This window comes from Diaphorina citri, unplaced genomic scaffold (genome assembly GCF_000475195.1).
Source record: "Diaphorina citri unplaced genomic scaffold, Diaci psyllid genome assembly version 1.1 scaffold669, whole genome shotgun sequence".
Classification (NCBI taxonomy): domain Eukaryota; kingdom Metazoa; phylum Arthropoda; class Insecta; order Hemiptera; family Psyllidae; genus Diaphorina; species Diaphorina citri.
The window spans coordinates 22655-40142 of NW_007378102.1; the positions used below are offsets into that span (position 1 = coordinate 22655).

Below are 17488 nucleotides of genomic sequence, written 5' to 3' on the forward strand. Positions count from 1 at the left end.
CATGATATCCTTATCCCTTAGACTGGTTTTTTGGATTAAATGAATATTCGAGTAATCAAAATTTGTGTTTCGTTTTAAATACGGGATGTTACTTGTATCAATGTTGGATGGAATTCTGTCTGGCTGTGGACCTGTGAGAATTTCTCATCTGAGGACCCCGGCCGAGAGGATTATGATGTAACTTCACTTTGTCAGAAAGTAAAGCTGTTTATGACATTGTCCAAGGGATTTAAGCGTATATTGTTTGACGAAATACTTTTCAACTCGATTTGAAGTTAGATATCATCGGTACATAGGTATAATATTATACCTGGACTAAAGAAAAATACGAGACTATAATTATTTTATCTCGTTTCTAGAAGCTAGTCAATTGGTTCCTTTCTTATTATTGTGTGGTTAGGTAATGGGCTTTTTTTTCCGTTCTTTAGTCGGCCTTTCTTGGATATAGTGTGTCAATTTTATTTCGTTATCTCTTTAATACAGGCGATGTGATGTGAAGTTGTTTCTTTTTCGGCGCTTCTTAGTTCCCATATTGTTGACTTTTCTGTAACAGATTTGTACTTTTTTTTCGTTTTATCTGTTAAATTAAATTCGAGTCCGACTGATGAGGCTGTAGAGCCTAAATTTACATTAACATACCGTCACGACTTTGTTTGCTCCTGTGAATGTTCAGGAGATCAAGAGCATCAAGTATTTCTTTATTTTTTTCTTTTAATCTAGGGATAGGTACTTGTAAGCATTCATCTCCCTCTCTTATATCGTTTTTTTACTTTCCTTATCCTATAGGAAGGAAAGTAATGTAATCGGGTCAAATTTTTTCTTTTTCTCTGCTCTCAATTTTTTCAGTCGTTTCCTCGGCAGGTTTGATGCTTTTTTTTAAGCTAAGCGGCTTCTTCTTTGTCTATGGAATCTCTTTGTGTCGAAGTCGTCATGTCGGTCGCATCTTCTGTTTCATCTATCGGCTGAACTCGGCTAGCATCGTTTTGTAAATAATGAACTCTTTCTTTTTCGTCAGTCACAGTTATGTTTCGTCTGTTTCGGTCTTTCAGAAATAGTGAAGTATTTGCCGGAGGTCCGGCCGTGATCAATTTTCGCCAACGTCGAAGTTTATGACGATCGGGATTTTTCCTTTGGAAAATTTTCGCCTGAAAACGAGTAATAATTTGTGATGGATACCCAAAACGCTAGTGTGGATTTCGATCTCGACTTTTTGCATTACTTAATGTAAACAAATTAACCGATTTCTAATTAGAGCTTTTTCATCTCGTAAATCTACACATACTGTGCTAACTATACTACACCTTCACCGCACAAAATGAAGATTTAATTGAAATTTTAATGAAAAATACTGTTCAGCTTAAAATTCTAAACTTGGGAAAATTAAATTATTAAAGAAATTAAATTATTAAAGAAATAGTGTCTTGAAAAAAAAAAATTAGTCTTAGAATGTACCTAAGAAATTATTTACATTTGATGTTCATTTTGTATTTAAAAAGAAGTTAACAAATTATCCAAGTTTTATTTTTCTCTAGAGTGAGAAAACTTTTTTCTCCGGAATTTTAAAGATTATCATATTTGAGAAACATAAGGAACATCCATTTGCTTGATGAAGTAACTCACATTATTTATTTAAAACTTTTTATAACAATCATTACGTCCTCTGGATTAAACCTATAACTAAAACGTGTAATGTCATCAACACCGCGAAATACATAGTAATTTGTTTTTGTTATTTAATATTTTAGCTTAGCAAAATAGAAAATATTTCAAAACTTTTTATTCAATTTTAATCTAAAATAAAAAATTATCAATTTATTTCCAACAATAAATCAATGTGAATAATTAAAATTAGTAGTTGTGCCTTTATCTGTGATATAAATAAATTCTACTTTTATTTTTGTTAGAAATATATTTTCAAAAGAAAATAAAGTGAATCGTTGATAACCTAGTTTCCAAAAGCTTTTTCTTTAGTTCAATTGTTATAAAATATTCCAAAGTTTTGTCCTTCAAGTGCAATAATTTCTAAACGAAAAAATTCTAAGTCCTCTAGAATTTCAAATTAATTCCTGTCAAAGATTTTTTGTTAGCTCCGTCTGTTTTGTTAATTATTATTTTTTCTCATTGTGATCCGTGTATATATATATTTTTTTTATGTTTCGGTGTCTTTCTCAAAGAATGTGTGCTTTTTTATATTAGTTTCAAAGTTGACCGTTTTCTGTTGCATTCCAAATCTTTTTCGCAAGCCATTAGCTTTCTGCTTCAACAACCAACTGCTATCTCATCAACAATGCTTGTTACACTGGCCGCCAGAATGTGTGAGCACATTGCTTTTCACCTATAGATAGTTGGAGTTCCACTAGTCAGAGTCAGAGCTAATATCTCCCAGCATCATGGTTGTGCTGGAGTCGGCGTTTGATCACGCGTCCAGCATTGAATCCAGCTCGCTCCCACCAGCGATGCAACTATCGGTGGATACATCATCTGCCATGACGATACCTCACATGTCTTCCACGCCGGGAGCAGCGGATATGAACGCTGCGGTGGCTGCGTGCTCCATGAAGATGCTACCCAAGCGATTCATCAACCTGCACAACTACTTCAATCCGCTGTCTAGCTTGTCGCTCAAGAAACAAATCAAACAAGTCGCGGTAAGTGACCCATACACATTACACAACGTCTTCGACGGCGTATGGACCTTCGACGACGGGGCATTGTCCCATCGTTTCAGTGGTTTTGAATTCCACCCCATTTGAACCAAACTTTCTTGAAAATTCGATCATCCATAAACTAGGCAGTTACTAGCTTAGTAGACAATGTCCATAACACTTCAGTAGGACTTTCGTCATTGTAAAAGTAAAAGCCTTAAGATGAAGATATCAAGATTCCTATCATACACCCGGTACATGTCTATGTCTACATACACAATACATATACACAATGCTATGCTATGAAACAATGCTAATGGATAAGTAATATGTCAACTTGAACATTACACAGACTGCACTCACACACATCTTACAAGCCATGAAAAACGAGCACAGGAGAAGAGAGAGAGACAGAGAGAAATGGCAAAGAGTTGTTATATCTTCCATGGATGAATCAGTGACACTAATCTAAGCAAGCAGAGTAAAAGAGAAGCAACAAACTCATCCTAGCTAATGACTTTCTAGTGCAATAAGCAGCTCAGGAGAGAGAGAGGAGAAGGTACTGTTAGAACACATGACAAAATATCAGCACACATTCACGTAAACAGGGTGTTTCTGAAAGACAAATCCAATTGATTCCTAGGGATCCTACAATGTGAAATAAAGTTCGATTTTTAAAGAATGTTCTACAAGAAATGACACTGTACGGACTGCAGAATTAATCAGAATAATAAGATCACTCGAAAGATAATGGGAGGGGAATGATTCTCATGAAAGATGAGATGAGAGAATGTTGCCTGATTCATACCACCACACCATATGCATATGCACACGCTGTTTACCTACTTGTGATCTTGATTTGAAATTCCTCTTGTTAAAGAATCTGATTTACTTTCATCTTTCATATTTATCTTTAACTTGATAATGATAATCTTTTTTTACATCCTGTCAACAGTCCGACGTGTACCGCAAGTTCACAAGATTCAATTATGCACACGCTGTTTACCTACTTGTGATCTTGATTTGAAATTCCTCTTGTTAAAGAATCTGATTTACTTTCATATTTATCTTTAACTTGATAATGAAAATCTTTTTTTACATCCTGTCAACAGTCCGACGTGTACCGCAAGTTCACAAGATTCAAAACAACTCCATTAGAAAGATACGAAGAAGAGAAACAACATAACAGTAAAAATTCAGATTCGTGCCAATAGCCCGTCTCTCAAGAACAGCTGGTTCTGGGTTCTGGCATGACTGCTACAATCAGAAGATAATGTTATACCGTACCGTAAAACCGCAATACCCGTATGTATATTCTAACCATCATCATCAGTTTGCTACTGGGTCGAGTTTATTTATATGCAAATCCCTTTTTTTCACCATTGTTTTGACTTGACCATAGAAAGCCAGTGAGAGAAATATCGTTTGAATTTACATACAAAATAATTATGTTCAATGGAAGATGAATTTCTTTCGAGGAAGAAAAGAGCTGAAATGTAAGTGACATAATATCGTTTGAATTTACATACAAAATAATTATGTTCAATGGAAGATGAATTTCTTTCGAGGAAGAAAAGAGCTGAAATGTAAGTGACCTGGGCTGAAATGGCATAAGTGACCTGGTGTCTCTCTCTCTCTCTCTCTCTCTCTCTCTCTCTCTCTCTGACCGCGTGCACAGAGAGAGTTCCGTTATATTGAGAGCACGTCTGCACGAACAAGTGATTAGAATGTGTGTTGCTTACGAGTCAAGAGATCTAGCGCTGATTTTAAGATTTGACCACAGATTATAGATTAAGAAACTTGTTAGTGTTAGTTATTAGCGCAGCGGTAGAGAAGATCATTTATCATGAGATCACCTAGGCTTGATTAGGTTAATACATTAGGATATGACATTGAAATGTTTTGAACTTTATTAAAGACAAATCTTCCAAACCACGAGTATAGCATAAGACCACTCTACATTCAAAAAATTCCCACGTTGCCAACAAGCCATTAGGTACCTAGTCTAGAGAATCCTAAACTATCTTCTGATTTCGTTCATTTTGCATCAAAGTTTGCTTAAGAAGTGTTGTTACTCGATATATTTATGTATGTACTTTCAAATAATTTGTTCCAAGACACACATTCGCACAATAGAAAGATTTATAATTGCAGAATGAAGTGAAGTAACGAGGAAATGGTATTAAGAACTGTATTCACCTGTGAGGAACTTTGTTGTAGTTGTAGAAGGTAGAACTGAAATCTCGTACTTCACATCTCATGTTGTGTTGGTATAATTCTATAACGGAAAAACAAGCTTAGCGTGTCCAACTTGTCATGCCTGTATTCATGTTGTAGTTGTAGAAGGTAGAACTCAAATCTCGTACTTCACATCTCATGTTGTGTTGGTATAATTCTATAACGGAAAAACAAGCTTAGCGTGTCCAACTTGTCATGCCTGTATGCTTATGATGATTCAAGTGTAAGAGGGGATTGAACTCTCCGGGCCGAAGTATTCTTACGTGTCTAATGTCTTCGCGATTGTTCCTTTTCCGTGGATTTCTTTCATTTTCCTCCTCTGAATCGTAATCTTAATGGTGAGGTTAATTTAATACAGACCTAATTGAGAAGTCAAGTACCCTGGACCGAGCTGCGTCTGTTTTTTCTGAATCTTCAATAATCCCTACTTTTCATGGATTGATAAATACTTCGGTCCTGGTCAGTTTAGTTGCCTCGGTGGTGTAGTGGTCAAGTCGCTCGCCTGGTAAACAGGAGGGCGTGGGTTCAATCCCAGCCGAGGTATGGAATTTTATCCTATTCAATTCATCCTCTAGACACAACAGTTTGTCATGGTTTGAGTTGAGATCCTCATTGATAGAATTAGAATCTCACTCGGCTGCTTTAGTTTTTTTTTTCATAAAAGTTTCGGTGATGTGCGCTGATGACCACAAAAGTCGAGTTGAATTTAATTAAAAATAAAGCACCTACCTACTCGTGTCTGTAGACTCTCTAGTGTAAATCTGAGATCATGGCAATGTTTAGAACACCATGAGCTTGATTTAATTCACTGCGCTCGATCTCAAGCTAAGTTCTAATTCTAAAAGAGCATGATTGTTTTGAAAGTTACATTCATGGCATGCACTCACATCGAGCTACGAGCTACAAAGAAGTTGTAGCCATAAAATTGCTGCCATCAGTTTGTCCTTAGGTCCAAGTCTACACATTTGCGTTGTATTGCATAGGTAAAATGAGTACGATATCTATTGACTACGTTATTCACATATCGCTGAATGCACTTGAAATGTACGTATGACCTACAAGGTATGCTATGTAGCAATGACATGCTAGGCATAGTTAAAATGGTTCACTTGTCAAAAGATATTGGAGTATGAGCTAAATCGTTACCAACAAAGGTAACTACTGCGTACAAATCGGTAAACGATTTCCATCACGAATATATCACGTCAAGTGTGTTTCTACAATCAGAGAGAACATAAAATTCTATTGAATTTCAAATGGAACAAGAGGGCTCTTTGATACTTGATCTAAACAAATGAACTCTAAAACATCGGTTGTTTGCTAATTTGCTGCTCTTGCTCTGTTGGTATGGATGACTGGGCAATGTGGGGGTGTAAACCTGTAAACCTCCAACCTCTAATGTGAATAGCTATGTAAATATTATAAATACATCAGCCATCGGGTACATGGGATTGGTATGTACAACCCAGGTGACATTGTGAAATAGAGACTTTTAAACCATGTCGGTACATTGTATACTTGGAGGGAAAAAGTCTGGACTGGATAATGCTGTCGTCTGGTCAATAAATCCAGTGGGCCTTTGTGGTTACATATCTTCTCTTTGAGTACTTACTACCCTTGATCATATCGAAATACTGAAATATCCCTGTACTTCCTCAACTGCTTTCACTTTTTTCCGTTCTCTTCAGAAAATGATGTTACATTAAAATGAGGCTCAAAAAACAATTTTGAAAATGTTTCCCCGCATACCCCTTCCCCCAAGGGTTGGTATGTCAGTTTGTGATGAAAAAAATGGGAAGTCGAGAGAACGTAAGATAGGAATTCAAGCTCCTCTCTGAAGGCATGACAGACAGAGAATTCCTTTCATTCTGAAAATAATAAATCACGGAGTAACACGCAGAAGAAGAGGAGATTTCCAAGTGCTTTCTTATTTAAATGTAACAGTAACATTTCCCCTTCCCTTCAAGTTTAACCCTCACTGGAGCGAAGAATTTTCTTTTGAAAACAGAAATAACTCGTACTTCCAACTTGGTTGAAAATCACAAGGTACTCTCAGCTTCAAATGAAATCTTCAAATCCATAAACCTCTTGATAATTCAAGCCATTTTGTCGACAACAAGACTTCTTGTCAAAAAGGTTTCTTCTCTCTCCTTAGCACATGGATATACATAACATACATGGGTAGGTACAATCCTGACTGAGAGGATTTGAAAACGGCGCAAAACACAAGGTTAACGATAAGGATGGAAAACAGGGAGGCAATAAAAAAATGAAATAGCCCTCTCCCCCCTCATCACCCTACCTCACTGCCTGCTAAAAAAAAAACTTCTTCCTGTGCATAAATACGTCCAAAATAGAGAAGCACCATTGAGATAAGAAATGGCCGAGCATTCTACTAGCATTTACATACAACATAATGGATGTCCATTGCCGAGATACCAACACATGTATGTTTATATAGTTTTTTTTAATAAATTATTTTGTATACTCAATTAATAATAATGATTTATTATTTGATCGCCGCCACGGAGAGGTTCAGTTACCTCTCCTTAGTCGCCACGATGGAGGAGTTGCAAATGGGTAAAAATTATAATTAAATGGTCGATTCCTATGTAAAAAGTTGGGAAAAGAAAAATCCAAATCTGAGGTCAAAACTCCGAAAAAATAACTGTAAAAGGTCGAAAATTCAATTTTTATTTTCCGTTCTAGTGAAAGAGTTCAAAGATGTGTGACGTCAGACTTTACGCAGTTGCTTTTTTCGTCCGCTAGGTAGCGCCACTATGCAAGCGCGCTAGCGGAGGAGCAGAAAGAACTGCGCAGAAACGTATGCGCACAAACACATTAATGCGTTGCCTGCGAGGGTCGAGGGAGCTTTGCTCGGGACATTTGATGTCACGTCATCGTGTACGGTATGCCGTGACGTCAAAGTTCACGATTTACCGGTATTTTTAAAATCGATTTATCTCGGGATCTAGAAGTCGTAGAAGAAAAAAAAAATTCCGTTGGTCCTCATTTTTCCTGCTCTATGACTTTGAAACACCACCCAAGTAAACGCAACTGATCTATTGTAGACAACTATGTCTACCTACATTTTAGACAAGGAGTAAAATCTGCAATAGAGAGAGGAATTGTAAATGTTAAAAAATAAATAAAAATTGATTTTAAAAAAAAAAGATACTAAATGCTTGAAATCTGAACGTGATCAAGAAATCAAGCTATAATAGGTATGTAGAGACATCTAGGTAATATTTATTTCGTGTTAATAGTCAGAAGGGATGGGGGTAAATAATAATTTGCATCCATTACAAAGGACGGAGAGAATGTTGGGGGGAATTAAGGCGAGAGAGAAAAGGACAAAACATAATGTACAATTGCAGTGATCCATATTACATAAAACAGTTGAGTGTCGTACAGGTAACTTTCGATCTAGGTAATGTTTATTTCGTGTTAATAGTCAGAAGGGATGGGGTAAATAATAATTTGCATCCATTACAAAGGACGGAGAGAATGTTGGGGGGAATAAAGGCGAGAGAGAAAAGGACAAAACATAATGTACAATTGCAGTGATCCATATTACATAAAACAGTTGAGTGTCGTACAGGTAACTTTCATGGAATCTGTTTGATTCTGCATACACTTGCTACTGGCTAGTCCTCAAGGTTTTATCAAGTGTTGTGGTTAATATTGCTATGCAACTCGAGTCAAGTACATTCTATGCTTATGCTTAGTAATGTAAGCCACATGACTCCAACACAAGTACAGTAGCTGATTACCGATATGTACATTATTGAGTAATGCAGCGTCTGTTTCATGTCTAATAGGAAAATGTGACGTAAGTATGTAAAGATTCCCCGAGGTAAGATATGTTTTTCCCATAGGATAGGTCTAGTAGAGTATTGACTCTCCTTGGGGACTTGAGGAGGTATTAAATTGACGGTAGAGAAGATAGTTGGGGAAAACGGCAGAGTGAGAGAGAAGAAAAGGAGACGGGGAGAGACATTCTCAGTAAAGAAAAGACAAGCGAAAGCTCTCAATAATTAAAACCAAGAAGAATAATAATGTATTTAGAGAATAGGTAGAGAAACTCTCAAGCCTTTTGGTATTCGTTGAAAAAGAAAAGATTCGTTCCCTGAAAATGTGAGAGAATTCCTGAGAAGCATACGAAAGGGAAGCAGCAGAAAAAGAGTAAAAAACAAAACAAGGTGGGGGGGGGTTGTAAAGAAGGAAAAATCCAATTTCATACGACGGCCTAGAGGAGGAGAACTATCGATAGCACTATCGATAACTATCGATAGTTTTGACTATCGAACGCTATCGATAGTTGAGGCTTGACTATCGATAGCGTTTTCGATAGTTTTTTCTGCACATTTTTCGTTTGTTTTGGTCGTTTTAGAAGTGAAAAGTGTAAAAAAAATTGTAAAAAAACATAGATGTATACAAATCTATGAAAAAAAAATATATTTTGTAAAAAAAAAAAAAATAATAATAATAATAATAATAATAATAATAAATAAAATGTTGAAATAAAACCCTGTGACCTAAATTAATACGTGTACAGTTAATAATTTTCTTTAAATTAGGTTAGGTTAGGTCTTTTTGGGGGTTAAGACCTTTAAAAACAAGGAAAATATGTAATAAAAAAAAAATATCGATGGCGCCGACTATCGATAGTTCTTCCTCCTTCTAGTATAAGGGCTTTCAGTAACTCAGATATAATAGAAACGTTCTTTCCAATTCAAAGTATACCCACAAGAAGAACACCCTGTATGTGAAATATTATTTGAGTCAGGTAAGTAGGTATAGACTAAGAATTCTTTATTTCGCCCTGAAATAGCCCTCTCCCCCCTCATCACCCTACCTCACTGCCTGCTAAAAAAAAAACTTCTTCCTGTGCATAAATACGTCCAAAATAGAGAAGCACCATTGAGATAAGAAATGGCCGAGCATTCTACTAGCATTTACATACAACATAATGGATGTCCATTGCCGAGATACCAACACATGTATGTTTATATAGTTTTTTTTAATAAATTATTTTGTATACTCAATTAATAATAATGATTTATTATTTGATCGCCGCCACGGAGAGGTTCAGTTACCTCTCCTTAGTCGCCACGATGGAGGAGTTGCAAATGGGTAAAAATTATAATTAAATGGTCGATTCCTATGTAAAAAGTTGGGAAAAGAAAAATCCAAATCTGAGGTCAAAACTCCGAAAAAATAACTGTAAAAGGTCGAAAATTCAATTTTTATTTTCCGTTCTAGTGAAAGAGTTCAAAGATGTGTGACGTCAGACTTTACGCAGTTGCTTTTTTCGTCCGCTAGGTAGCGCCACTATGCAAGCGCGCTAGCGGAGGAGCAGAAAGAACTGCGCAGAAACGTATGCGCACAAACACATTAATGCGTTGCCTGCGAGGGTCGAGGGAGCTTTGCTCGGGACATTTGATGTCACGTCATCGTGTACGGTATGCCGTGACGTCAAAGTTCACGATTTACCGGTATTTTTAAAATCGATTTATCTCGGGATCTAGAAGTCGTAGAAGTTTTCATAATTGAGAATTAAACAAGACTCACCTACACTCCCAGTAGAACAATAAGCATACCCACTACCCAGTACCCGCATCAGATATTATAATCCCTGGCTTATAATATCATGACGTCGTGGCAAACTTACCTGAAACAACAAAACACACAGGTTATTATTAAACAACACAATGCATATGGAAATGAACAACAAACTTTCACAACTTACAAATTAATTAAATTCTCAACGTAGAAATAATAAAAACATTATTACTCCAGAGTTTATAACATTCAACTATTTCATAAAACTATGGGGATATACCTACAATTCAATCATGAAGTCAGAACATCTGCTTAGATATCTCGTAATAAAATTCAATAACATACACATTCTATCAAGCGGAATGTTTGTTTCTTCGTTGAGAATCTCATTTGATATCATATTATCATTTCTATCAGATTCGTCTATTTTGAAATTTAGCAAATTATTCGATTTGTTATTCCACCAAGGCAAGGTAGCGTTATTGCCTTTCATAGAAGCAAATCAACAAGAAACTCTGATAGTACGATAAATCTCTAACATTCAACATCTAACGCAAGACGGTATCAGGGATGGAACCGAGTATAGATACGTGATTTGAAAAACAAGCTGATAGCTGAATTAGTTGATACCAACCCTGAGTGAATGAGAAAACACGTCCTAAGACACAACATAATACATATTATAGGATTTGTGCTTTTCTTAAAATTTTCATTGCCTTTGTACGACCTACCTACCTACCTTGCTAAACTATATCAGATTAGTCAAAATGGTATTGAAATAGTAATAATGAAGACTGAGACATTAAAAACATAATTATGAACTAATAACTCAATTAACACTGCGGTTCATAATGGCTTTCTCTTAGAAGTTCAGTAATTAACGTGTGAGAAGTCCTGTATCTAATGATTAGAGATAGTAGGTAGCGATAAATCCATTTTCTCGTCAAAAATACAAGCAAGCTTGGGTCCAAGTGTTCCACAGTACCCCTTATCCAAGGCAACGCCGGTGTCATGTCTCTTGGTAGTTCATTTCACGTTTGCATTCACTCAGATTCAATCCTTTCATCATTATCAACGATAAATCCATTTTCTCGTCAAAAATACAAGCAAGCTTGGGTCCAAGTGTTCCACAGTACTCCTTATCCAAGGCAACGCCGGTGTCATGTCTCTTGGTAGTTCATTTCACGTTTGCATTCACTCAGATTCAATCCTTTCATCATTATCAGATGTAATTCAGTTGGATTCATAACAAACATTGCATAAGTAATACACTGGGATGATGAGAGTTCATTGTTCGATTTACACTCTCCCTCCCCAGTCTCCCACAATATTGACACGACTCTCTGGCCTGAGTCAACGTTGTCACAAATCGGAATACCTCCAGTGTAATAGGAAACATAATTCAATATTACTTAAATAAAACTAAACAATTCATTCTAATGTATCTCTGTATGATTTTTAATGCCAGTAACACGAACGGGTGACCAAACAACAAATTATGATATCTTGAAGTAACCGACGTAATTTTTTTTTTTCAGCTGAAAATAGTGCCTAGTATCAGTATCTAGTTGTCTTTCACAGTGTCCGATAATGTAAATGTAAATCCAGCCAATCCAAAGACAAGAAAGATGAAAGGAACAAAAACTGAATCGCACTGTGAACTACAATATTGACAACTTAGCTTACTTTTCTTTCCTTATTTATGACTCCCCATAAAGCGTGGTCAACTTTGTCGAGTAATTAAAACGACGACTAAAAACAAACAGAAATAGCCACAAGAACAAATGTTGAAAAACACACAAACACATTGTACAAAAGTCTATTGATATTGATGGATACTGGTAAAAAGGTCATAAAAAACTAGGGCATCATTTTCACTTTCATTCATTTCACTCTTTCTTCAGCGAAATGTGCTAATTTCCCGCCTCCTATTTTTCCAATAACTAGGGCATCATTTTCACTTTCATTCATTTCACTCTTTCTTCAGCGAAATGTGCTAATTTCCCGCCTCCTATTTTTCCAATACCCATCCGATATAAAATATTTTTGACAGCTTGAAAAAGGAGAACCAATTTTTCCCATGATTTTTACATTATTTTTTATCGGTCGGGTGAAAAACGAATTTTCAAGACGAATTTCGTTGAAAATTATGCAAACCTTATCCAGGACGGGTACATCTTCAAAGGTCTCGCTCTGGAGACAATGGGCCCGTTCCAGGGTTGCCAGATGAAGTTATTAAAAAAGCCCCAATTTGCTCTTAAAAAATCCCCATTTTCAAGAAAAAATCCCCATTTTTTCCATTGTCAATTATATGTTAATTGGGAACCGGCTCTGCGAAAAGACAGGTGACGTGAAGGCGAAATCCTTCCTCTACCAAAGGATTGGTTTGGCCGTCCAGCGCGGGAATGGGGCAAGTGTGGACGGGACCTTCCCAGCTGGAGACAGATTTGACGAGGTGTTTGGCTTGTAATCTTAAATTTTCATCATTCATCATTCATCATTCATCATTCATCATTCATCATTCATCATTCATCATTCATCATTCATCATTTATTTAATTTTTTCAGAGGGGAAAATGGAAAATTTTCGTATCCGGTTCAATCTTGAAAACTTGGGAAGACGCGAAGAATTAATGTAAGCTATAAAGCGTTTTATTATAATCATTATCATTCCTCATTCCTCAATCCTCAATCCTCAATCCTCATTCCTCATTCCTCATTCCTCATTCCTCATTCATCATTCATCATTCATCATTCATCATTCATCATTCATCATTCATCATTCATCATTCATCATTCATCATTATCAACATCATCATCATCATCATCATCATCATCATCAACATCATCATCATCATCATCATCATCATCATCAACATCATCATCATCATCATCATCATCATCATCAACATCATCATCATCATCATCATCATCATCATCAACATCATCATCATCATCATCATCATCATCATCAACATCATCATCATCATCATCATCATCATCATCAACATCATCATCATCATCATCATCATCATCATCAACATCATCATCATCATCATCATCATCATCATCAACATCATCATCATCATCATCATCATCATCATCAACATCATCATCATCATCATCATCATCATCATCAACATCATCATCATCATCATCATCATCATCATCAACATCATCATCATCATCATCATCATCATCATCAACATCATCATCATCATCATCATCATCATCATCAACATCATCATCATCATCATCATCATCATCATCAACATCATCATCATCATCATCATCATCATCATCAACATCATCATCATCATCATCATCATCATCATCAACATCATCATCATCATCATCATCATCATCATCAACATCATCATCATCATCATCATCATCATCATCAACATCATCGAGGAGAAATATGATGAGAAGAAAGAATGAAAGGTGTGGGACAAGTACAACAAGAATAAGAAGAAAACGGAAGAGAAGGAGAGTAATAGAAATAGAGATGAGATGGACGAAGAGGAAGAATGAGATTGAGAAGAGAAAAGAGGGGTAAAATTTAAAACTGAACGTTCGCCGCAATCATGTTGTTCAACTCTTCCAACTCCATTTATATTTATATCCTTCATGTTGTTGTGAACTGGATTCATAAATTCCACGGTGAAATATAAATCAACAAGTTGCTTGCTGGAAGCTCCTTAATAAATAATTATACGCGCGCATTCAACAAGTTCGTCCATTAGAATTCTTAAATTCCAACATCAATATGGGTGAGTGTTTTTTTAGAGGAATAGGCAGTAGGTACCTAAGTACCCTTGCGGTAAAGAGAACTGGATTTTCATGCATAAGCTCTTTTTCTTCATAGAGTAGTGCTCATCAAGACTTCATAGAATGCTTATCATGTGTTCCTTCACTTTTCTAGACTTCATTAGTAGTGTTCGTCGCATGAGATTTGACATACCTAATGTTTGCCGAGTGTGTTACTCTCACATCATTGCAATGAGAATTGCGACGCAAAGCAAGAAGAAGACGAGGAGAAATATGATGAGAAGAAAGAATGAAAGGTGTGGGACAAGTACAACAAAAATAAGAAGAAAACGGAAGAGAAGGAGAGTAATAGAAATAGAGATGAGATGGACGAAGAGGAAGAATGAGATTGAGAAGAGAAAAGAGGGGTAAAATTTAAAACTGAACGTTTATATCAAAGCTTGAGTAAGAACCAAACATATTTGTACTTTTCTCTTCTCTCATGCATTATTTCCCTTCCATACTTTCTCTCGTCTATTTCAGAAGGAAAATTTATTTGTGTTGTTAAAATATTTATTCATTGTTTGTTTGAAATATAAATTCAATATTTTTCCCTTTCTTCTTCATTCTCTTTCATTTCAGAAAGGAAAAACCGTCTGCTATGAGTGGGCAGCTCAGGGAGTTTCTGGTAGTAAATGAGCTGTTCAGCACAAGTAGGTAATACACGTCATGTTTGTAACTTACACACAGCAACTAGAGTTGATACCTGGACCGTAGTGAAAATGAAATGTCTATTGTTCTTATCTTTTCCTTTTATTTTTACATGTTACCAAAATCCTCTGATCTTCCGTACTTTAGCCAACACCTGAGAGCAGCCTAAGACGCGTTTCGTTCTTGTTGGAACTCATCAGTTAGACATAGCTCTCAGGTGCTGGCCAAGAATTTGGAAGTGTTATATACTTCATCGATGGAAATTGTGGAGAAACGAGAACCTGGGTTTCTATGTAAGATTTTATTTTAGTGTTGAGTGTTGTTGTGAGCGTCACAGTACTTTACCTGCTGGTAAGAGGTTCTCGTTAATGACTTGATGTTGATTGACTGTAGAGTAGATGTACCTTTAAGACAAACCGCCGATAACTCTTATTTCAGAGAAAGTGAAAAACCCCCACGACTTCTACATTCAGAGCCGCCATGTTTCTATTATAATGACGGTAATATTTTTCCTTATTTCCCTCTATTATTCATATTTCATATATTTACTGCTATGAATCTTTCTCTCCCTCCGTTTCTCCTATTCATTAAACTCCATGCTTAGCTTTCACATTATTCTCCTTTAGTAGAACAGCAAGGAATACGGTGGTTGTGGTTGAATGCAGTTTGAGTTACTATGTGTTTGGAGTTGACGGAGCCAATGATTTACGTAATTAGCAGATATAAAACTGATAAACAAACCAATCATTGCCCGATCAACTTGATCAGATACCAAAATTCAGTGCGTGCCTATTGCGTAGGACTTGCTTGACCGAGTTGTGGTTGAATGCAGTTTGAGTTACTATGTGTTTGGAGTTGACGGAGCCAATGATTTACGTAGGATTCATTAGCAGATATACAACTGATAAACAAACCAATCATTGCCCGATCAACTTGATCAGATACCAAAATTCAGTGCGTGCCTATTGCGTAGGACTTGCTTGACCGGGTCAAAATCCCGGCAGACTTTACATACTATGCAGATATGTATCTCAACATTACCTGTAGAGGTGTAATCAACTCCTGTTGGACCAAGTAATTTACACATGTACCTAGATACAGCAACCCCTAACTGATATAGCACGAGCATATACATAGTCTGTTCTGCTGGTGGTGGTGGTTTTCTAAAAATTCCAAATACACCACAAACCCGCATTTCCACGCGAGCACACAACAGAGCAGATAATAAAACCTACTCATCACGTCATGGTAGCAATGTAAACAATGTGAAATACCATGAACAAATACTACATAATAATATGCTGCACACATGATTAGAAAATCTAGAGTTAGGTAGACTACACATTACCAACAAATAGATATAAATACAAAATGCAAAAATTTCCATTGCAAAATCAATCAGAGGAGAGACAGCGGCCCCGTTTCCATAAAACAGTAATAGGGAACACATACCTACTCGTAATTTATGTACAAAATGGGATATAACATACCCTAGTTAACCTATCTATACACGACTTGTTCACTTTTCAAAATACACTTCAATCAATGCATAAATAATGAAAATTCTCATTCCACACAACGATAAATATCTGGTTCTATGCCTATACTGCATATAATGCAGGGTACGAGAAACAATATTTTCTCTTCTCAGTCAAATGAATCAAATCAAACCCAATCTATGCTATAAAAACCGTCTTCTCTCCTCTTTCTCAATAAAACTGAAAATTTAATAGCACTGAATCTCAACTGATATCACGTACATACTTGCATCTCTCACTCGATAAACCGATACTGCTCAGCAACACACATTGTAACTTTCACAAGATGAGAAAGATTTACTGTATGTGCAACCTGTGTGCTAATGCTAAGGATATTCCAATGGGAAGCTAGCAACATAACAAACTCAATAGAAACTGACTAGAAGAATAGAAAGCAGCCGAGTGAGATTCTAATTCTATCAATGAGGATCTCAACTCAAACCATGACAAACTGTTGTGTCTAGAGGATGAATTGAATATAGGTACTATGTCTTCACTTGACTTGGACTATTTATAATAGATACATAGGGTTACTATACAAAGATTACAAATTATACAATGGTTGACATGTTTCGCACATCTCCTGATAGTCCTGATGGCATTTTCAGAACAACTCTGTTATGTATTCAAATACACAGAGACAATTCACACTGAATTTTCAAGCAAGGATTCAATGATTTTTTTCGACAGTAATGATGGATTTAGATCTGTCAATAGTGAATATGCTTGCAATAAAGTTGGCGAGATGAGATCGGTGTATTAGTACAAATCAATTTCTCTGAATTACGTTGATTTGGAGAATAGCAATAGTAGAGACTAGACCACTTGGTTTTCATTATACATATCATAAATGAATTATTACTCAATAGAATAGAATAGAATAGAATAGAATATACCTTGTTTATACTACCAGCATAGGACTGAAAAGTCCCTTTACTCAGACTTCATTCGTAGTGTTCGTCGCATGAGATTTGACATACCTAATGTTTGCCGAGTGTGTTACTCTCACATCATTGCAATGAGAATTGCGACGCACTTGTTT

The 17488-nt window shown here is 36.2% G+C and overlaps 1 protein-coding gene across 1 annotated transcript in view; it reads left to right on the forward strand.

The window, feature by feature from the left end:
- The first annotated feature begins 1000 nt into the window (after positions 1 to 1000).
- LOC113468183 overlaps positions 1001 to 17488 on the forward strand; it is a 74849-nt gene continuing 58361 nt past the window's right edge. The window contains exon 1 of the mRNA XM_026824930.1: positions 1001 to 2648. Within this exon, the coding sequence (XP_026680731.1) occupies positions 2391 to 2648 (258 nt within the window). The 5' untranslated portion in view covers positions 1001 to 2390. The remainder of the gene's footprint in view (positions 2649 to 17488) is intronic.